This window comes from Schistocerca serialis, chromosome 8 (genome assembly GCF_023864345.2).
Source record: "Schistocerca serialis cubense isolate TAMUIC-IGC-003099 chromosome 8, iqSchSeri2.2, whole genome shotgun sequence".
Classification (NCBI taxonomy): Eukaryota; Metazoa; Arthropoda; class Insecta; order Orthoptera; family Acrididae; genus Schistocerca; species Schistocerca serialis.
The window spans coordinates 107,084,101-107,108,098 of NC_064645.1; the positions used below are offsets into that span (position 1 = coordinate 107,084,101).

Consider the following 23,998-nt stretch of genomic DNA (forward strand, 5'->3'; position numbering starts at 1 on the left):
TTATCACTTTTATTAATCTGTGGGATGTGACGTATGTCTTTCTCCTCTCCTGCAATAGTTTGTGGAAATCGTGCAGTATCAAGTGACAGCAGGTTTGACTCCTGACTTCACTCTGTGTTGTTGAGAGAGAGCATGGGCTACTGTATTAACGCTTGTTTGTTTGTGTATCTGCTTCTCTATATTTAAATTAGAAAATGAATCGCAGTTTGTGAAAGAAAATTTCCGGAGCACCAGTGTTGCAGGAGGCGCAGTAAGTAGAGAAGTGAACTGAATTACATTTTACAGTAAAAAGAAATCATCAATGAAAACACTGGAGTAAGGTTTCTTAATTGTTTTGTTAAATATGGTATCTATGGTCTATAGGAGAAATATTGAAACACCTTTATATGGGAAGGTATTTTACCAACAGTTTCTGAATTAAGAAGGTGAAACATAAATTTGTCGCCCAATGTAAAATGTGCAGTAGAAATAAGATATATTAGTTAGTGCAAGTGCGTGCATTTGTTTCTTTCGTATTGAGCTTTCTCCAGTTCAGATACATTCCTCTAGAAATTGCATTATGAATTAAGACCTATTGATACTCACAGCACAAAGGAAGTGTTTAGCTGCAGACGGCTACATTTAACCCTTAACTACTATCGACTATCTCTCAGACCGCAACAAATTTGTGTGTCGAGATATTTCTCACACCCCTGCAAAGCCAAATGGTCTCTTCCGTGTACCTTCCTATTGGCTGACAAGCTACACGTGCCAGCATTCTTGCATTGTTGCTGCTCTTTGTTTTGTAATTATTAGTCTTGAGAGGTTTCACAGATGTACTGTAGTGTTTGAGTGCAACATTTTTGTTGAATGCTACTGTTTCTGGAATGAGATTTTCACTCTGCAGTGGAGTGTGCGCTGATATGAAACTCCCTGGCAGATTAAAACTGTGTGCCCGACCGGGACTAGAATTCGGGACCTTTGCCTTTCGCGGGCAAGTGCTCTACCATCTGAACTACCGAAGCACGACTCATGCCCATTCCTCACAGCTTTACTTCTGCCAGTATCTCGTCTCCTACCTTCCAAACTTTACAGAAGCTCTCCTGCGAACCTTGCAGAACGAGCACTCCTGAAAGAAAGGATACTGCGGAGACATGGCTTAGCCACAGCCTGGGGGATGTTTCCAGAATGAGATTTTCACTCTGCAGCTAAGTGTGCACTGTTTCTCCTTGGCAGGGAAAGCTGAACCTTCTATGCAATGTGTGTTATGTGAGACAGATGTGGATTTTCAAGATCGCCCCATTGAATATTCGGATGAAGACTTTGATGAAAGCGATAATGATCCTGATTTTGAGATATTAAGTGATCACAACATAAATTCAGAGCAGGAAACTGCTAGTGATCAAGATGTGACAGCTGTTGACGATGTAGCTCACTTCTTTAGTAAGAACAGATGTTTTCGATGGAGAAAAAAGCAGCCATGAGCTAACGTAAGAGCAAGGCAACAAACATCGTCTTGCAGCTTCCTGGACTGCGACAGATGGCGAAAAGTCTTGGAGAAAACCCTGCTGTTTTGGAGGTATGGAAACTTCTTTACAGCGGGCATTCTAGACGAAATCATTGGATGGACAAATCTGAAAATATTTAAGCTTAGAGCACAGTATGGTAACGATCGCTTATCCTATATACAAGATGTTGATGTCACTGAATTGAAGGCTGTAATTGGTCTATTACTGTTTTCAGCCATTTTCAAGTCGGGGAACGAGTTTGTTTACAGCTTGTTTGCAACCGATGGAAAAGGCAGAGATGTTTTCAGATGCACTGTTAGCAAAGAAAGATTTCTGTTTTTATTGTCTGCATTACGATTTGACAATCCAAATGATTGGGGGGAAAGAAAGACAACAGACAAATTAGCAGCAATTCCACAAATCTTTCTGTGTTCCATCAAAAACAGTCAAATTTGTTACTCTGTAAGTGCAACAGTGTGTGTCGATGACCTTTTTGTGGAAGGTGTGGGTTTAGAATGTACATAGCAAACAAATCGGCAAAGTATGGCCTGAAAGATCAGTGTTTGACTGACGCTCATACAAATCACTTGTACAATGCATACATTTATTCTGGGAAAGGCAGCGATAGTCACACCCCTCCCAGCCATGAGAAAGGTCACAGTGTTCCCACTCAGGCTGTTCTTCGATTGGTGAAACAGATTGAAAACACAAGAAGAAATGTTACTGGTGACAACTGGTACTCGCCAATAGAACTAGTCAATGGACTTTCAAAAAAAGGTCTCGCATACGTTGGTATACTGATAATGAACAAAAAGGAGAAGATCCCAAAGAACTTCTTACCTAATAAGAAACGTGGTGTGAAGACATCCGTTTACAGTTTTACAGAAGACATGACTCTGGTTTCCTTTGCCCCCAAGAAGTCCAAAGCTGCAATACTGATCTCTTCTATGCACCATTCAGTAAACATAGACCCTGAATCAGGAAAACCTGAGATCATCCTGTTTTATAACACAAGGTGGCATGGACTGTCTCGACCAAAGCTTATTCGTCAAGTCGCCAGATAAGAAGGTGGCCTTTGGCCATTTTCTTCACATTAGTGGGTGTTGCTTGTGGTGTAAATTGTTATATGGTACATCCAGCTTATCCAAAGGCAGATGTAATGACTAGATTGAGCTTCATGAAGACTCTAGCAAGAGACCTAGTTGAACCTCATATGTAGTGTAGAATTTCTATTGGACGTTTGCCACGAGAGTTGAGTGACACCATCAGAAGAACACTGTACTTACAAGATGAGCCTCAGAAACTGAAAGAAGAATTCGAAAATCGAAAAATGTGTGCCTCTTGCCCTCCTCGTCTGAAGAGGAAAAAAAGATATCCGTGTCATCAGTGTGGTGTTCTGATTTGTTGGAAGTGTTCCAGGAAGGTCTGCGTGAAGTGTTTGCAGGTGGAAATTGACTAAAATATGATTCAGTGGCCCATGAGAACACACACTTAATTTTTACTTGTAATTTTAGATGTAAAATGTGGTAAAGTTTCTCCAGTCATAGACTTATGGCCTGAAATATTTGATCTACATTGCAAAGATGAGTTGTAAACTGAAAGTTGACTTCACACACAATTTATTGTAAGTAAAGTTGGATTTTTCCACCTTGTCATACAGTCAATTTGTAATATAATCTCTCTGATGATAATCTGTGAGTAAGTAGAGAGCTAAGTATTTGCTGCTATTTTCGTAACTCATAAAATAAAAATATACTCCAAATTTTGCTTTGTTTTAGTTGTCGATGTGTTTAAAATACTGCATTGTGTACAAAAATCAAATTTCTACAAAGTTCACCTCTAAGAAGTGTAATGCATGACAGGAAATTAAGCAAGTATATATATTCAGCAAAATTCTGGTTTGTTAGATAAAATATAAAAATGCGGTCTGTGAGACCCCTCCATAGTAATTGTGTTCCTGTGAATGACCATAGTAGTTAAGAGTTAAAAGTAAACTGTCGGATATTTTTTAACTATAGGACAAAGTTCTTAATCAGATGGAGAAGGGGAAACACACACGCAAAACCACACGCTGCCCACCCAAGGAAGGCAGTGGCCATAGGTCTGAGTTGAGTGTGTGTGTTTTTCTTCTTCTGCTCAATACCTCCTCTATGCGATAGAGTAGCTTTCTATCTTAATTCATATTGTCATTCTATCCTACTTTTCTTTCTTCTGTTGCTCGATACTGTTAAACAGCTCGTTTGATGGACATTTACCCTTCCCTAGGGATTGTGGACCCAGCCACTACCTTTTAGTTTTTCTCCACTAACTACAAAAAGACTTAGTTAGCATGACAGTCATATGAGGATATCAAATTCAATTTATACTGGTTCAATGATTTCTTGGTAGGGAAGATGCAGCATACTGTTTTGGAGGGAAAGCCATTGACAAATGTAGAAGTAATTTTAGGTGTGTTGAAGGGAAAGGTGTTGGGACCCTTGCTGTTAATATTTTACGTTAATGATCTTAAAATGTTAAAGCAACCTCAGACTTTTTGCAGATGACAATTACCTGTAATGAAGTGCTACCAGAGAGAAGCTGCTGTCTGATCTTGATAATATTTCAAGTGGTGTAAAGACTGGCAGTTTGCTTTAAATGTTCAGAAATGTAAAATTGTGCTCTTCACAAAAGGCAAAAATGTAGTTTTCAAACAGTGGAAAATCCAGGATGGAATGTAACAATATTATGAGAAGGAAAGTTGCTACTCACCATATAGCGGAGATGCTGAGTTGCAGATAGGCACAACAAAAAGATTTTGACACTTACAGCTTTCGGCCAATGGCCTTTGTCAACAATAGACACACAAACGCAAACACATACACTCACAGAAATGCAACTCACGCACACGGCTGAAGTCTCAGACAACTGTGCCTATCTGTGATTCCGCATGTCCGCTATATGGTGAGTAGCAACTTTCCTTCTCATAATATCAAAAAATGTAGTGTTATATGACAATAACATCAGTGAATCATAATTAGAATCAGTCTCGTCATACAAAAACCTCTGAATAAAAAATTTGTGCTGATATGAAATGGAATGATCACATAGTCTCAATAGCGGGTAATGCAGGTGCCAGACTTTGATTCATTGCTAGGATACTGCGAAAAAGAATTCAGTCTATAATGGATATTACTAACAAAATGTTTGTGTGTTTGATCCTAGAATATTGAATATTACAGCTTTGTTTGATCCCATGGGAGAGGAACACTGAAATACATGAACTGGAAGATGTTTGTAGATAGATGCGAACTATCGTACAATATACTATAGCTTGCTTTGTATTGCTCTAATATTGGCTGTGAAGCCTTAGTTTAATTGCAGCACTTGCACAATTTTTTAAGTAGTCATTATTCCTGCACTCCATTGGCAAATAAAGTGGGAAGTATCATGCACTTGGACTTCTCATTGACTTTATTACACTGTAACTTTAAAAAAGCTAGTGAGAGTTCAGTTATGTACAGAAGCATACAGAATAAGATAATCCGTATAAGCAAATACTAAGTAAAATTACATTTCTAAATCTCTGCAGAATATTTGTTTTGTTGATCATTTGTGACAAGCTGAAAATTTATCCGGAATTTTTACGTAAATTGTTCCTTTTTTGAAAGATCTCTGTCTGCAGGAAAATGTTAATGCGAATAGTGAGTATATTTTGTTTGTTCTCCGCAAACTAGTTTTGGTAATAGCTCACCGTCATGGTGGCCTTGGGTCAAAGCAAGGCCTGGTTCCGTCCGTGTGCCTTGACCAATAAGTCGTATTTGATGTCATTAGTTTACATTGCAAAGGATGTAAGTGATATGTTATTAAATGTTATCTGTGTATGTCTTAGTTTCTCATGTAATCTCTGATGTTTGTGAACAGCAAGCATAGTTTAAATTGTCAATAAAGAATCAAGTAGCATTTATATTTTTATTTTCTTTTACACAAATATTTGGCTGTTTATTTCTGGATTGGACACGATTTCTGAGGGTAAGGTTAGGTAGCAACTTTACAGCAGAAGTTAAATTGGTGTGAAACAATTATTGTTTATTGCAGTTTCTTATTTTTGCAATTTTTATTCTGGAGCAATTGGTGTTTGTTACTTTTTGATTATATGATTCCTTGCGGTGTGGATGACTGCTGTCATCGTCTTTGTTTGAATTACATAACTCTAGTGTATGTTGAGATTCCACTTGTGTGGTTTTGGTACATATTTTTTCAGTTCCATGTGGAGGAATTTTTTTTTTTTTTTTTTTATTTTTTATTTTTTTTTTTCAAGTATGTCATTCTCTTGTGGCTCTGTGGGTGGCATCGGTGTCTTCCTGTGAGCTATACAGATCTACCATAAGGTGCAATTCCACTTGTGTGTTGATGTATTTCATTTTGCATTCCATAGTAAGTGGCGAGACATACTCTTGTAGTGGATGTTTGTGATTTTGGTGTAGAAATTATCTAGTTTTGCATTGTAATATGGTAATTATGTAATTTTCCCTATTGACTTGTAAGCTTTTGTTTTCAATTTCCTTCTTCTTTAGATTGTAGGTTGTTTGCTTCTTGTTTGTTTTCAAACAAATTTTCCATTTTATTTGTGTTAATGCCAGTTGTAATCACAACTGCATTTTGAATTGGGATGTTGTTTGCATTTAAGTGTTTTTCTTATTTTTTGATTTTCCCCGTCTCCCATTTTGTGGATTTTGAGTTGTCAGTTTTTTGTTGGCATATTCTGCGTCTTCAAAATAGAATTGTTTTGTGTCTGTCATTTGTTTGTATACAGTTTTTCCATAGAGTTGCCTTTCTCTGTTGATTTGCCTGCAGAACGGTTTCATTTTGGAGATTCTTGTTTTTATTACAGTAATTTGTCCATTTTTATTTTTCAAGCTGGTGTTGCGTATTTGTAATTTGTTTGTATGTATGGAACCATTTGTAAAAACGAGTTTGAGATAAAGTACAGGGTTTCATTCTGGGAGATGATGTTTCATTGGTTTGTACATGTTGGTATCTTTTGTTTATTGTGTTATTTTTTTAATTTGTAAATGTTGTGTGCGTGTTTCTGCCTGTCTCTTTGTGCCTTTGTTTGTATGTGGAAGGGTGTTTTTGTGTTTGTGTGTCTGTGATTTGCAGTATGTTTGGTGGCCACCTAGATTACTCTGAGTCAACTGCACTCAGGAAGTACGATTCTGTAATTTTTTAAATTTAATCTAATTTTGTATTTTTCTGCCTGGGAAATTATTTTCATTGTTGGTTTTCATTTTTTTGTTTCATTATTTCCATTTGCACAGGGTTATGTTTTCAGTATTGTTGCATGCATTTCAATTATATAGACTTGCTGAAAATTACAACATTGCTTCTCTCAGTTCAGTTTGCACTTTTCAGTATCACTGTCTCTGTTTGAGCTCTATAGGTCAAGGAAAAACTTCTTTTCCAGTTGTGTGATTTTTATGTTTGGTTTAGTCGAAACAAATCCATGTATGTAATTCTCGTGTGTGTGTGTGTGTGGGGGGGGGGGGGGGCACATGTGCTGTATTGCTGTCTCCATTTGAGCTATAAAGGTCAAGTGACTAATTAGATTCCAATTTTATATTTTCATTCCTTTTATTCCGTGTGAATTTGTGTGGCTTCTTTTTCGATCTCCTGGTTGCTCTGGAATGATTATATTTATTAACCTTATTCTTTTAAGTTTGTCCCCACCTAAAACCCTCTCAATCCTGTGGTTGTTCGGTTAATTTCAGTTTTCTGATCGAAATACTTTTCATGCTCTTTATTTTTATGTATGAACATAATGGTCTATCTTGTCATTGTCATCTTGAAGAATGTAATGATTTGATCAGCCTGTTATTTAATGTTATCTGTAGTTGTCTTAATAACTAAGGTAAAGAATCGCTTCTACACATGATATGATGCCATTGGTCAAAGAAACAGTTGGAATCGGACCCTACTCTATTGCTGTGCATTTCATTTTATTCTGTTATCTTTTATTTCCAACATGTTACTACTTCTGTTGTGTGGTTCTCATACAGTATTTCATGTGTTGGGTTTAATGTAATATGTGAATGCTTGAAATACAGCATTTGTGCATAATGGTGAAATTCTCTATACAGGGTGTACATAAAGTCCAGGAACACATCCAATTATTTATTGCACAAGAACAAAACATTCCACAGATATCATACATATGTCATTTTGAAGAAAAACCCTAAAGTTTTTTTTTTTTTCATGTATACCGCCACAGTGTAGTTTGGTAATTTACCGATAATCAGCGCTAGTCACAAACATGGCGAGTTCAGGTGTGGAGCAAGCTTTCTGTGTGTGCGAGTTCGACAAAAACAAGTGTGCTACAGCTGTTCAACGGATGTTTGGAACCAAGAACAGTAAGAAGCCACCAACAAGGAAGGCCATTGACCACTGGCACAACAAATTCGTTAAGACGTGTTGCTTGTGCCCGGCAAAGAGAAGTGTGAGTGAACTGAATGTGGAGTGCGCACGAGAGACATTCCCACGGTGTCCAAAGAAATCGGTGCGTCGAGCATCCCGTGTACTTGAAATGGGTCCAATGAGAGTGTGGAAAGTCCTGTGACAGAAGTTGTCTATGAAACCTGAACACGGAGCTGCCACATTGATGGATCAACCGTGCTACAGAAGGGGACAGCTGTTTCAAGAAATGGCCTCCATCACCAGATCTCACTCTGTGTGACTTTCTTCTGTAGGGACACATTAAAGATCTGGTGTATGTACCGCCTCTTTCACGTGATGTAGCAGAGTTCCGGGGTAGAATACAGGAAGTAACTACCACAGTCGACAGTCGATGATGCCATGCTGGCACGGGCATGGCAAGAATTCGATTACCATGTTGACTTCTGCCGGGTAACCCATGGTTCGCATATCGAATGTTTGTAAAAAAAAAATAAATAAATAAATAAAAAAAAACCTCTTTAAGATTTTCTCTTCGAAATGCAATATGTATGACATCTGTACAATGTTTAGCTCTTGTGCAATAAATAATTGAAAGTGTTCCCGGACTTTATGTACATCCTGTATTTACTGGCAACTGCAGTTTATTATAAAAACTAAATTGGCTACTGTTAACTGTATAATGTACAATATAGAAATTCATGATGCAGTGTTCTGCTGGTTTCATGAGCCAAAGTTCATTGGTTAGGACAAGTTTTGCCTCCATTTAAACTGTCATTCGGGTAGTTGGTTTGGGGGAGGAGATGAAACAAGGATGGGGAATGAAGTTGGTCATGCCCTTTCAAAGAAACTATCGGGGCATTTGCCTGAAATGATTTAGGGAAATCACGGAAAACCTAAATCAGGACGGGCGGACGCAGGTTTGAACAGTTATACTCCTGAATGTGAGTGCAATGTGCTGATGAGTGCATAAACTCTTGCCAAAGTCATTTTATATTTTAAAAGCTGCACATATCAGCATAGAAATGTGCTATTGACAAATGTTCTACTAACATTAGCTACTGATACAGGGGTTTTGCTTATGCAAAAGGCTTTGAAGAAATATGATGCTTAGATGGAATGTCAGTCAGTACACAGTTCCACTGAATGGCAGTTTAAAGAATATGAAGTTATACTTTCTATCCAATATGCTTGATGTCTAAAGACACAGAGAAAAGCCATGACCATATGATGTACATTACCTACATTACTCTTTTCACAAAGTATATGGAGAAAAGTTTATGGCCCAATGACTCCATTAGCCATGGAAGGGGTGCAGAAATGAACCTACTTTTACAACACTTAGAGCAGGGGTGCACAAACCATGGGTAGCGTGTGTGTGGGCCCTTGTAGAAATAGTTCCTTTGAGCTCAATCTAGGCAGGGGGATCCCAATTTGAAATAATTTGTCATCTCTCAGCACGAACTTTGAACTCAAGGCCCTTACAGTGAAGGGTTTGTGGCCCGTGCTACAGCAAGTCTGTACATCCCTGCCTTAAGAGTGATGTAATATCGTTCTCTGGTGATATTATTTGTTAAGAATTTCAATGAAGAATGGCAAGCAATTCTGAAATGTCCAACAAAACTACTTTGAGAAGTATGCTTCGTGAAGCAATATAAAGACTAACTGAAAATTAAGAGCCAAATGGGATCACTGACAAGAACATCAAGCTGTTGTCCATAAGGACTATTTAAGAATGAACTGCTTCTATAAGGCTACTGATTCAGGAGTATCTGTGTAATGTTGTCTTATGCTGCTGATGAAGAAACTTGGCAGAGCATGCAATTCTGGATTACTGTCTTTATGACACAAAATTGGCGTGACTTTTTCTTTGGTGACATTTGGAGGGATTTAGGAACAGTATCAGGATTGTAAGATCGGACTAATTTGAATTATATTGCTTCTCTGAAGCTATTCTTAAAAAACAAATCTTAGTCCTTTCAAAACACAAACTGTTTTTTGACTGCCAAGACCATTATAAAAAGTGGTAAATCAGCAATTCTAGGAAAAGGATATAGTGATACATACTGTAAAGATGGCCTGTTGAGTTGCAAACAGGTGCAACGAAAAGATTGTTATACATTATGGCTTTCACCCAAGCCTTCTTCACCAAAGAAAACAAACAAAAATTCACACATGCAACTGCACCTTATGCATGCATGACGGAGGCTTTGGCCAAAACCTATAATGTGTAACAGTCTTTTCGTTGTGCCTGTCTGTAACTCAGCAGGTCATCTTTATGGTGAGTATCCTTTTCCTAATATTGTTGATATTACAACTTGGAGTTTTTGGTTGTTTAAAAAGTGGTAAGTCATGCAATACAGTATGACAAATGAATAACACTTAACATAGCCTGCAACAAATATTGAGACAATTCCACATAATTAAGAAATCTCCAGCATCTTTTCTTTGTTTTACGTATGGATATGATCCAAAACTTCATTTTAGTGCTACAATGTACAATTCACACATCCTATAAAATGTTTCCTATATTTTGTATAGTTTTTCGCCTCCCATGTAAAATTCAGTATTGTTTCTTCAATACTGTTAGGCACTAAAAATGATCAGTTCTGTTGATCTGGATGAAGTTAAGGAAAACTGCAGTAGGCCATTAAGAGCAACCCAGACGGTGACACTCAGTTTTTTCCAACTGTGGAACAATTGATTTGTGTTAAATGAATGTTACTTTGAAGGAGATTTGACAATTATCTAAGTCAAATTAAATAAAACTACTTTTTGTTTACATTCTGTTTATTCTTGGGTCCCCTTTGGTGTGAATTTGATGAACTTCTTATATCATTGAAACAGGCTGTGAACACCATATCTCACTCATTAAATGGAAACAGGCATTTGCACAGAAGTTTATTGTTTGAATTATATAAATGTTACTACTAGTATTTTTGGTGCCTGCAGTCCTATTTTTATTTCTAGTTTTTAATATTTTCTCTGTGTGATTAAGTCATATACATTACAATAGTGTGGGCTGGTCACTAGAAAATAAGTCTCAGATGGTTTGCTGATAAAATATACAGTGGAAAACTTTTTCACTTTTTTTATCTGTACATAACCTTGAGCTCTAACTTACAATGGTAAAATGCAAGATCTCAAAACTGTCACATTACGTAGAAGTTCTCAGAGGTCGTTTGTTATAGATGCCATTAACATCGTCACTGTCATCTAAGGTACTGAGATCAGGTGGATCTCCAAAACCAGAATCATCAAATCGAGGTGTTCTTGGTCCTGGGTTTGGGCTGTTTCCCACTGGAAGAGGTGTCCTTGATGCTGATCCGAGCAATAGGGGATCATCGTATCGGCGAGACACAAGAGTAAAGTCACGATGTGCGGATACCAGTTTCTGTAGGCGTGAGATAATTTCATAGTCTGGCACAGGGAGATCCAAACCCAGGAGTTTGCTGACTGATGATCGGAAGCTCTGTAACTGTAGATACAATACTTCAAATTTGTTTTATTATTTTCCTAATATTTTATGAACTATTTCTTATTTTCCTAATATTTTATTAACTAATCTATAGTGAAAGCTGCATTTTCAACTCAAACTATGACTGTGACCACTTACCACCACTAGCTGCTGCGCTGCTACTACTACTAATACTACTACGATGATGCAGTATGAATTCTGTAACAGTTGTTGCTGGTCCTATTATACATGCTCCAAATATTTCCACTCTTACCAACTGGCAATGCTGCAACAGCCTCTCCATGGGGGACACGGTTTCTGTCTTCCAAAAAAATTAATATACACTGAATGCTATGACTCTCATTTGCTTGTGAAGTATTTGGTGAAATGGTCAAATAGACATCAGCACACAAGCACTAATCTAGAAAAATCAATACTGTATGTTCAGTGTGCACCCTCAAGGAACACTGCAGGCAGATATAGCAGAATGGTACTAATGGCTAGTTTGTTTCGTGGTGAACTCTCTCTTGCTATTGTGCCCCACCTTGTTAGATCCACACCACTGTTATCAGTAGTGTTGATAGTGATGATAAATGATTTTTTTTTTAACTTGCAATATTTTATGGGTGTGGTGTTTTCCAACAGCCCACTTATTAGATTTAATGATTTCTTGTTACAAACATGAACTTGTTTTGATGATAAGTTGTTGTTTGTAAGCTTGGATGAAACGAAATGCTGTTGGAGAAAGGATAAATACCACTCCAATAACGGAGAGTAATAAAAATTTGCAGTGGACAAGTTTTTACCACTAGAAACCATATCTGTCATCTGTTACCTCAATTAGTAACCATATTTTCTTTCTGTCATGGAGTCTGTCATCTATCTTCATTTGAGTTCCTATGTTAAACTGCAAATTTGTAAAATTAGTGCAGTGGGGGTTACTGGCAAGAATGATAATTCACAGTAGTAGTAGTAGTAATTATTATTTCATGGTTGGTTGGTGTGGGGAGTAATAGGACCAAATTACGGGGTCGTCAGTCCTTTTTCCCAAAAGGAGTCAGGGGAAAATAAAAGACTTAAAACTAAACCAGAACCACACTGAAGAAGAAAACAAAAGAAGCTAACAAAAGGGTAAATGTACACTAAAAGGAAAGAGTAGTGGAAGATATTAAAATAATATAGCAGATGGCATGGGCTGGCTGGCAAAAATTAAAAAGGATGAGCCAGCCACCCTGCAAAACACTAAAATCTCCAGCCTAAAAGACAAAGCTAAAGGAATACAGATAGGGAGAAGATGAACACTAAGGCAAACTAATAGCAAAGAAAGATTGAGGAAGAGTGAAAATGGAGGGAGGAAAATGGGGGAGAAGGCCAGGCACCCACCCTCAGATTATGTGATAAAAACCCCACTCACAAACAAAATGTAAAACTAAAGCAGCCGTTGAGGCATTGTTGCCCGCACCATAGGCAGATTGCCAGGAAGGTTAAACTTTCACCGCAGTGCGGCTAAAATCGGACAGTCCAACAAGATGTGGATGACAGTCCAAGTCTGGCCTAAATAAATCGCTTAACGTTTGAATTGTGCTGTTCATTTTTTGTAAAAAATTAATGTAGTGTGTCTTCTTTTGTCATACACACTTAAGTCCAACAAAATCAGTGAGGTACTGATTTAGTATCCCCTATACCTTGTTCATAGTATAGCGGATTTTTCTGCCTAATAGCATATTTATGTATGGAATACTTGTCAGTCTGCTTATTTGTTTTTGAGACTTGTGAGCACTTTAATTATTTGTCTTTGAGACACAATTTCATCATGGTTTGGAGTCTACATTAAACAGCAGGTCTCCTTTTAACTGGATGTGTAAGCTTTGCACAGAATTTCAAGCTTTTGAAAGGAGTTTTTTCGTTGAATTTCAAGAGGAAAAGAAAAGGTGTAGAAACCTGTTGGTCAAATATTTGAGTGGAGTGAAAACAAGATTCTCAATAAATTTCACACCTGATTATTTGTCTGAATTTTCATAGCCAGACAAAGTGTGGAAAATGGACAAACTGCATATTGAACTGACCAGTGTGAAGTCGAATTTTACAAAAAGGAAGTTTAATTGTTTCAAAATAATCAAGGAAATTAAGATAAAAATATTAATTTGTTGAAAGACAAATTACACAATGGTTTTTGTCTGAATTATCATAGCCAAACAAGGAGTGGGAAAATGACAAATGAGGCATCAAATTGGTCATTGTGAGGTCTAGCTTTGAAAAGAAAAATTAATTGCTTGAAAGTAATCAGGTTAATTAAGGAAAAAATTAGTGATTTGATGAAAAATAATATTTATAGCTACATAGCTAGCAGATGCTGCTAGCTATGTAAATGGAAAAATTCACCTGTGCAAAGCCTGGCTTTTTTGTGCATAAACAGTTGCAATGGTGTGATATTTAACTGTTAAAAAGGCTTCCTTTGAATCACGTACTAAATTTAGGAAATTTTGAGAACAGATGACAATAGAAGGACGTCAAAAAGTTCATCTGTGCAAGGTCTAACTTTTCCAAATGTACAAAGTTGCATTTGTGAGATATTTTAACTGTCAAATTGGCTCACTTCAAATCAGGCACTAAACTCAGGACTTTTGAGAACAGAAGGTGGTAATAAATCAGATGAGATGTCAAAAAGATCCTGCTTTCTGGAAAAGAAAAACCGCCAAATGTTTGGTGAAATGATTTGTCCAAAAGTAAGGAATAAATCAGATTAGAGGAACATTTGATACACTTTTGAATGACGCTCGAAATGTGTACAGCAAATGAGGTGCTGATAGAGAATTTAAAGTTGACTCTTAAATTCAGAATATTAGCATTTGAAAGAATGTAAGAGGCGGATTATGTAGACCACATAGTCTGCTGTTGTGTGGCACTGACAAATTTCTATCATCTTTACCTAAATGGGTAAAAATTTTTTCAGTAGAGATTTATTCAAATATCAGGAAACACGAAGAACATCCTCAATATTCTCAATTTCCACCTCAGTTGCTGTATATGATTTTGAGCATCATTTCAAGGCGTGCCTAATGTTTCTCTGCTCTATTTTATTAATTTTTGTTATTTTCAAGTTCAATTCAGAAAGCATGAAACTTATTTTATATAATGGTGTGCATTAAGCGCATGGCACAAAAAACTCTACTAACACAGTTTTTCTTGGAGTGTATCTTTAAGATTGTAGACTCTGTTGTTCTTCATGTGGAACCAGAAGTCAAAATATCAAGGATTTATAGTTGAATTATAGTTGTGAAACTTTTTCTGTCTTCTATCACAATGTCTTCTCCGTAACCACATGAGCTATCTTATTGTAATTAATCTGTAGTCAAACATCACAGCAAACTGGCCAATCAAGAGACAACAGATTGCTTACCGAACTTTCTCTTCGCTGACAATCCAGCAGGCTTTGCTTTGTACTGGACAGCTCATCTCGTAGCAACTGTACCTGGTGGTCATTCAGAGATCGCTCTTGCTCAGCTGACTGACTTGTTGCTCGAACCTGTTACAAAGAGTAGCATAATGTTCAAATCTATGTCTATACAGGGGGATCTCCTAAAATTCCTGAGGCATACTTTTTCTGGTGTTTTGGCAGATTCTGTTTTTGCAGTGTGTAGCTGGAAACAGGCAAAAGAAGTACTGCGCATCATATCTTTCACGTGATGCCCAGTGTCGATGGAAAATATTGGTTTGTTTCCAATTAAAAACAAAATGATATTTAAAGCAGAATTCTATGAGCCCATTCAACAGAGTGGTCCAAAATTTAGTCTAGTGTGATATTTGTTTTATCAATATGTATTAACAGGTGCAGTAAAAAACATGAAGAATAGCCAGTACTCCAGCAGTGACAGCACTTCTGTGGTCTGCACTGATCACTACTACCATGCAGCAGTGCTGCTCAGTTGTTACTGGAGTACTTGTTATTCTTTGTGTTTTAGTGTACCTGTCAATCATTGGCATTTGCAAGGGGCTGGGGGGCACTTGCTCCCTCCTGGAATCTGAAGCTCACGCTTTTTATGGATTACAGAATTTCCACCAATGACCATCTGTGACTCAAAAAAACTTCCAGATTTAGCTAAGACTTTCACTTCCTAGTACAGCTCTTATCAAGCTGCAGAAAGGAACCTATCAAGCACCCTCACATACTGATTTCCAGCAGAACATAAATATGGAAGCAGTATACGTGCCTGTCATCCATTCCCAATTTTCACAAGGATTCCACCACCCATTTCTGCACACAAAGAAGATTCATTTTGGCTTGCTGATTCTATCTTCAGTTATATGTGTCAGAGCTATTATAGTAGACTTTGTATAACACGGCCATGTAGATGTCTACAGTTATACTTAATCGAATGAATTCAGCTCCGATGATGAGGTGAAAGAAGAGGTTCATAACTTTCTGAACAGCATGGCGGTGAGCTGGTATGACATGGGCATGCAAAAACTGCCACAGTGTCTACAAAAATGCATTGACAGAAAGGGTTATTATGTCGAAAAATAGCTAAATGTTCAAGCTATACACCGATGCAAACCATTGTAGAAATAAACAGGTCTATGGATATGAATCTCAATGCGGCACAAATTTTCTTTCATCATGACATGTTCATTAAATTGGAAGTTCTGTGTTTCAAAACATTACATGTCATCACTTGATTTCATTCATTTCAGTGAAGTTAATTCAAGAGAGAGTTTCTAAATCCCTCTTAATATACTTGTGGCTTAATACACACTTCGAGTTAGTCTACAGGACCCATTATTTATTATGAAGAGATCACAAAAGTCCTTCGGAAAAGAAACTTTTGCATCTTAAGTCTGAATGAAGTCAAAAGAAGATACAAAAAATATGGCTACCAGGTGGCATTAAAAGGCAGGGCCAAAAGGTAACCGAAATAATAACTTTCAGAAGTTGAAGCTCCACTATTTTTATCAAAAGAACATTTCAGTCAAGAAAATTATGAAACACAATTAGTGGCCAGTATTTAATTCTGCTGCTAGTTACCTGTAAAAATACACAAAGTACAGTTCCTTCCCTGGGGAGAAGAGTGGGGTAGGTCAGGATTGTTTGAAAATAAAGGGCAAGTCACTTGGGCCCAGGGTGAGATGGTCCCACCTCTTAAGACACAGGGAGACAGAGATGCAGTGAGAGGCATCATGGAGTAGAAAATCAGAGATTGTACACTGATAAGCACTGAGCCAGCTTCAGAGTGATAAGTAAAGACAGGTTATGAGAAAGAGAAATGAATGATGCAACAAAGAAGGAGGAGGAAAAGGAGTGAAAGGAAAAAATGAGTAAGGAGAATGAAGAATAAAAAGTAATAAAATCAAACACTCCCTTCCCATGGCCAAGGCATCTTCGCCAAATGTATCTGCTCCACCACTGAATTCCTCAATACGTTCACCAGTGATGTTTTCCAGGCTTTCCTCTCTCAAAACTACCTCACAAATCTTATTCACAAACAAATCCCTCTCACCCTGTTACTAATACAGCTTCCACTTACAACAAGCTCGGAACACCATCTTGTTACCAGTACCATCCTTAACGTATTTATACATTTGCCTGCCACAGACATGACTTTCTGAAGTCCAAAACCACACATCTTGTTTATCGACTGAATTAACTCTTCACTGCACATTGCTTTTATAGGAATTACCACCACTAAACTGGCCATGTATATGAATGGGCAAAGAAAGAAAGACTGCATCCAGTACCCAGTTGCTGAACACTTTCCACTGCATAACTCAAGGGACCTGGAACTATTTTGATCCTCCCACCAATTTTTGTTTCCCTGAACTCCAGAAATGGGAATTTGTGTTATTACAACACATGCTCGCATCTCTACACTCTCCTGGATTTAACAATCATCAATGCAGCCCTCCCCTCTTTTTTTCATCACAATGTTATGTTGATGAACAGTCTGTGGAGAATAACAACAGTATTTCTTTTGCCATCTGAATCTTGGGATACTGTAGCAACAATATTTTCACTCTCATGAGATGGGAACAGGATCTCCAACAAGCCCTTTGCTCCTGCCAATCATTTCATTTTGGTACTTTATAAGAAGGAAGCATTTGCTACATTTCTGCTCTTAATTTTGGCTTTAGTTTATTTCGTTATCTTCTCCTCTAAACATTTATTACTCTCATTTTCTATTTGCCTCCAATTTCAGATTTTTTTGCTGTTAAGTTTTTTCCCCCCTTACAACAGGCTGCAGGGCACTTATTTTTCCCTGCAGTGTGTCATACTTTGTTTTCCATTCCTAGAAATAATAAATGAAGTTAGAGAGCACATGCTTTTTTTTAATTTGTGGGTTTCTTCTTGCCGTGTCCACAATCACATGGTACACAGTGAATATCTACAGGGGGTGCCAAGTAAGCAGTCTTCATACCAGGCATCTCAACATTCTGATATGTCACAGTCTAGATGGTATTCATTCACTGGAACTGATTTACGCTTTCTCCATGAGACCTTCAAATAGTTGACTACAACTGCCACTAGTTATGTCAGCAGCCACAGAGGGCACTGATCACTGGCTATTCTTTCCTCTTCCGCAAAATAGAGCACAGATAGACATCATTCCACTGGTTGTGAATAAATAGAGGTTCACCAAACACAACTGTTCCTGTTCCAGCTTGCAAAGCAACAGTTCCAGTGTACCTGCCAGTGCATATCAGCAGGTGCCAGGTGTTACAGCCATGTGCTATAAATGAAGATCATTGGACTGTAAATGCCTAGTGTCAAGTGATATTTAGAAGTAGTAGTCCAGACTGAACATCTATAGATTAAACAATGGAAAATCCAGGATGGACTGTAACAATATTATGAAAAGGATAGTTGTTACCCACCATAATGAGAGTTGCAGATAGGTACAACAAAAAGACTGTCGAAAAGTGAGGTTTTGGACACACACACACACACACACACACACACACACACACACACACACACACACCACATGACCACAGTCTCCAGCAGCTGAAGCCAGTCTGTGAGCGGCGGTGCACCATGGGAGAGGCAACCAGGTGGTGGGGATAAGCAAGGAAGCTTGGGTGAGGAAGGATAGCACGGCAGGTTGGAGGATAGTAAAGTGCTGTTTGTGGGAGTGCGCAGGGACAATATGGAGAAAGGATGGGGCAGCCAGGTGCATTTGGGAGGTTAGATGGAGGGCAGGGGAGAGAGGTAGTATAGTAGGAGAGAAGTATGAAAGACTTGGGTAACAGAAGAAATATTGAGTTTAATTGATGAAAGGAGAAAATATAAAAATGCAGTAAATGAAGCAGGCAAAAAGGAAAAAAATGAGATTGACAGGAAGTGCAAAACTGCTAAGCAGGGATGGCTAGAGGAGAAATGTAAGGATGTAGAGGCTTATCTCACTAGGGGTGAGATAGATACTGCCTACAGGAAAATTAAAGTGACCATTGGAGAAAGGAGAACCACTTGTATGCATATCAAGAGCTCAGATGGAAACCCAGTTCTAAGCAAAGAAGGGAAAGCAGAAAGGTGGAAGGAGTATATAGAGGGTCTATACAAGGGCGATGTACTTGAGGACAATATTATGGAAATGGGAAGAGGATGTAGATGAAGATGAAATGGGAGATACGATACTGCGTGAAGAGTTTGACAGAGCACTGAAAGACCTGAGTCGAAACGAGGCCCCGGGAGTAGACAACATTCCATTAGAACTACTGACGGCCTTGGGAGAGCCAGTCATGACAAAACTCTACCATCTGGTGAGCAAGATGTATGAGACAGGCGAAATACCCTCAGACTTCAAGAAGAATATAATAATTCCAATCCCAAAGAAAGCAGGTGTTGACAGATGTGAAAATTACCGAACTATCAGTTTAATAAGTCACAGCTGCAAAATACTAATGCAAATTCTCTACAGACGAATGGAAAAACTTGTAGAAGTCGACCTCGGGGAAGATCAGTTTGGATTCCGTAGAAATGTTGGAACACGTGAGGCAATACTGATCTTATGCCTCATCTTAGAAGAAAGATGAAGAAAAGGTAAACCTACGTTTCTAGCATTTGTAGACTTAGAGAAAGCTTTCGACAATGTTGACTGGAATACTCTCTTTCAAATTCTAAAGATGGCAGGGGTAAAATACAGGGAGTGAGAGGCTATTTACAATTTGTACAGAAAGCAGATGGCAGTTATAAGAGTCGAGGGGCATGAAAGGGAAGCAGCGGTTGGGAAGGGAGTGAGACAGGGTTGTAGCCTCTCCCCGATGTCATTTAGTATGTATATTGAGCAATTAGTAAAGGAAATGAAAGAAAATTTTGGAGTAGGTATTAAAATCCATGGAGAAGAAATAAAAACTTTGAGGTTCGCTGATGTCATTGTAATTCTGTCAGAGACAGCAAAGGATTTGGAAGAGCAGTTGAACGGAACGGACAGTGTCTTGAAAGGAGGATATAAGATGAACATCAACAAAAGCAAAACGAGGGTAGTGGGATGTAGTCTAATTAAGTCGGGTGATGCTGAGGGAATTAGATTAGGAAATGAGACACTTAAAGTAGTAAAGGAGTTTTGCTATTTGGGGAGCAAAATAACTGATGATGGTCGAAGTAGAGAGGATATAAAATGTAGACTGGCAATGGCAAGGAAAGCATTTCTGAAGAAGAGAAATTTGTTAACATTGTGTATAGATTTAAGTGTCAGGAAGCCGTTTCTGAAAGTATTTGTATGGAGTGTAGCCATGTATGGAAGTGCAACATGGACGATAAATAGTTTGGACAAGTAGAGAATAGAAGCTTTCGAAATGTGGTGCTACAGAAGAATGCTGACGATTAGATGGGTAGATCACGTAACTAATTAGGAGGTATTGAATAGAATAGGGGAGAAGAGAAGTTTGTGGCACAACTTGACAAGAAGTAGGGACCGGTTGGTAGTGCATGTTCTGAGGCATCAAGGGATCACAAATTTAGCATTGGAGGGCAGTGTGGAGGGTAAAAATTGTAGAGGGAGACCAAGAGATGAATACACTAAGCAGATTCAGAAGGATGTAGGTTGCAGTAAGTACTGGGAGATGAAGAAGCTTGCACAGGATAGAGTAGAATGGAGAGCTGCATCAAAGCAGTCTCAGGACTGAAGACCACAACAACAACTACAACAACAACAATGAAAGATTGGGTGTATTGGTGGTGTAGAGGGCTGTGTTGTGCTGAAATGGGAACAGAGAAGGGGCCTGATTTCTTAACCTTGAACCGTGCCTCACCATCATTCCCCACAACTCTCAACATGTAAACTAACCTTACGTCTGCAGGAAGAACCGCAATACACCACCCAAAAACTGATCCCAACCTTATAATCCTACATTCTGACAAAGGCTCCATTAATGTTGTTTTGAACCGCAAGGATTACCTGGCAGAAGGACTCCACCATCTGTCAGATTAATCCACCTACAAACCCTTCCACAGTGTTCCAATTCCAGAAATCCAGCAGGATCTCCATTCTTTCCTCAAATCCTTACGTCTGTCCCAGAACCTCTCTCCAGAATCCATCTCTCTGCTCACCCCTACCACTACTCACACTCCTACCTTCCATTATTCCCTAAAATCCATAAACCTGATCACCCAATATGCCCCATTGTGGGCGGTTACTGTGTCTCCACTGAGAGAATCTCCGCTCTTGTAGACCAAAACCTTCAGCCTTTTGCCCGCAACCTTCCCTCCTATAAAAGATACCAACTCTTTCCTCCATCAGCTCTCCACAGTTCCTGTTCCTCTACTGCACAGTGCCCTGCTCATCACTGCTGATGCCATCTCATTTGACTCTAACATCCTTAATGACCATGGCTTTACTGCTATTAAACACTACCTTTCCCAACACCTGACAGATTCCAAACCAAGAACCTCCTTCCTAGTTGCCATGACCAACTGTATCCTCTCCAACTATTTCTCCTTTGAAGGCATCACCTACAAACAAATCCAGGGGTATGGCTATGGGCACCCACATGGCATCATCCTATGCCAACCTATTCATGGGCCATATAGAGGAATCCTTTCTGTTGTTGTCATTTTCAGTCCAAAGACTGTGTTGATGCAATTCTTTGTGCTACTCCATCCTGTTCAAGCCTCTTCATCTCCAAATACCTACTGCAACCTACATCCTTCTGAATCTGCTTAGTGTATTCATCTCTTGGTCTCCCTCTATGATTTTTACCCTCCACACTTCCCTCCAGTAGTAAACTGGTGATCCCTTGATGCCTCAGAAGGAGTCCTATCAACCGATCCTTTCTTCTAGTCAAGTTGGACCCCAAATTCCTCTTCTCCCCACTTCTGTTCCGTACCTCCTCATTAGTTCTGTGATCTACCCATCAAATCTTCAGCATTCTTATGTAGCACTAAATTTCGAAAGCTTCTATTCTCTTCTTGTCTAAACTGTTTATTGTCCATGTTTCCCTTCCATACATTGCTATAGTTCAAACAAATACTTTAAGAAAAGACTTCCTGTCACTTAACTCAATACTCGATGTTAACAAATTTCTCTTCATCAGAAACACTTTCCTTGCCATCAACAGTCCACATTTGTATCCTCTCTACTTCGACCATCATCAGTTATTTTGCTGGCAAAGTAACCAAACTCATTTCCTACTTATGTGTCTCATTTCCTAATCTGATTCCTTCAGTGTCACCTGATTTAATTCAACTACCTTCCATTATCCTCATTTTGCTTTTGTTGATATTCATCTTATATCCTCCTCCTGAGACACTGTCCATACTGGTCAACAGCTCTTCCAAGTCCTTTGCTGTCTCTGACAGAATTACAATGTCATTGACACACCTCAAGGTTTCTTTGCACTGGATTTTAATTCCTACTCCAAATTTTCTTTTGTTTCCTTTATTGCTTGCTCAATGTACAGACTGAATAACATCAGGGATACACTACAACCCTGTCTCACTCCCTTCTCAACCACTGCTTCTTTTTCATGCCCCTCGACTCTCATAACTGCCATCTGGTTTCTGTACAAATTGTAAATAGGCGTTTGCTCCCTGTGTTTTACCTCTGCCACCCTCAGAATTTGAAAGCGGGTATTGAGTCAACATTGTCAAAAGCTTTCTCTAAATCTACAAACACATAAACGTAGGTTTGTCTTTCCTTAACCTCTCTTTTAAGGTAAGTCTTAGGGTCAGTATTGCCTCACGTGTTCCTACTTTTCTACGGAATCCAAACTGATCTTCGCTGAGGTTGGCTTTTACCAGTTTTTCCATTTGTCTATATAGAATTCGTGTTAGTATTTTGCAACCATGACTTATAAAAACTCGTAGTTCAGTAATTCTCACACCTGTCGGCACATGCTTTCTTTGAAATTGGAGTTGTTATGTTGTTCTTGAAATCTGAGGGTATTTCACCTGTCTCATACTTCTCACTCACCAGATGGAAGGATTTTGTCATGGCTCGTTCTCTCAAAGTAATCAGTAGTTTTAACGGAATATTGTCTACTCCAGGGGCCTCGTTTCTACTTAGGTCTTTCAGTGCTCTGTCAAATTCTTCAGTATCATATCTACCATCTTACCTTCATTTATGTCCTTTTCTATTTACTATATAATATTGCCCTCAAGTACATCGCCCTTGTATAGACCCTCTATATACTCCTTCCACCTTTTTGCTTTCCCTTCTTTGCTTAGGACTGGTTTTCCATCTGAGCTCTGGATATTCATATTGGTGGTTCTCTTTTCTCCAAAGGTCTCTCTAATTTTCCTGTAAGTGGCATCTATCTTACCCCTAGTGATATATGGTTCTGCATCCTTAAATTTGTCCTCGAGCCATTCCTTCTTTACCATTTTGCACTTCCTATTGGAGATGTTTGTATTCCTTTTTGCCTGCTTCATTTAATGCACTTTTATATTTTCTCCTTTCATCAATTAAATTCAGTATTTCTACTAGCCCCTGTCTTTTTACATCCTTGATCCTCCGTACAAGCAGACATTCTGCTTGTGTCTGTGTATGTGCGGATGGATATGTGTGTGTGTGTGTGCTAGTGTATACCTGTCCTTTTTTCCCCCTAAGGTAAGTCTTTCCGCTCCCGGGATTGGAATGACTCCTTACCCTCTCCCTTAAAACCCACATCCTTTCGTCTTTCCCTCTCCTTCCCTCTTTCCTGACGAAGCAACTGTTTGTTGCGAAAGCTTGAATTTTGTGTGTATGTTTGTGTTTGTTTGTGTGTCTATCGACCTGCCAGCGCTTTTGTTTGAAAGTCTCATCATCTTTGTTTTTGGATATATTTTTCCCGCATGGAATTTTAGTGTGTGCTAGTCACAAACATGGCGAGTTTAGGTGCGGAGTGAGCTTTCTATGTGTTGGAAATGGCCTCCCCGATCACCAGATCTCACTCTGTGTGACTTTTTTCTGTTGGGACACATTAAAGATCTGGTGTATGTACTGCCTCTACCACGTAATGTAGCAGAGCTCCGGGAGAATACGGCAAGCCACAGTCGACAATACCATGCTGGGACGGGTATGGCAAGAATTTGATTACCATATTGATGTCTGCTTGGTCACTCAGAGTTCGTGTATTGAATGTGTGTAAAAAAAATCTTTCAGATTTTCTCTTCTAAATGCAATATGTATGACATCTGTACAATGTTTAGTTCTTGTGC

General features: G+C 38.6%; 1 protein-coding gene across 1 annotated transcript in view; it reads right to left on the reverse strand.

Annotated features, from left to right (window-relative positions):
* Window positions 1-11,070: 11,070 nt before the first annotated feature.
* LOC126416583 (coiled-coil domain-containing protein 170) overlaps window positions 11,071-23,998 on the reverse strand; it is a 320,658-nt gene continuing 307,730 nt past the window's right edge. Inside the window, exons 14-15 of the mRNA XM_050084335.1 lie at window positions 14,771-14,896; window positions 11,071-11,391 (exon numbers count right to left, since the gene is read on the reverse strand). Of these exons, the coding sequence (XP_049940292.1) occupies window positions 11,071-11,391; window positions 14,771-14,896 (447 nt within the window). The remainder of the gene's footprint in view (window positions 11,392-14,770; window positions 14,897-23,998) is intronic.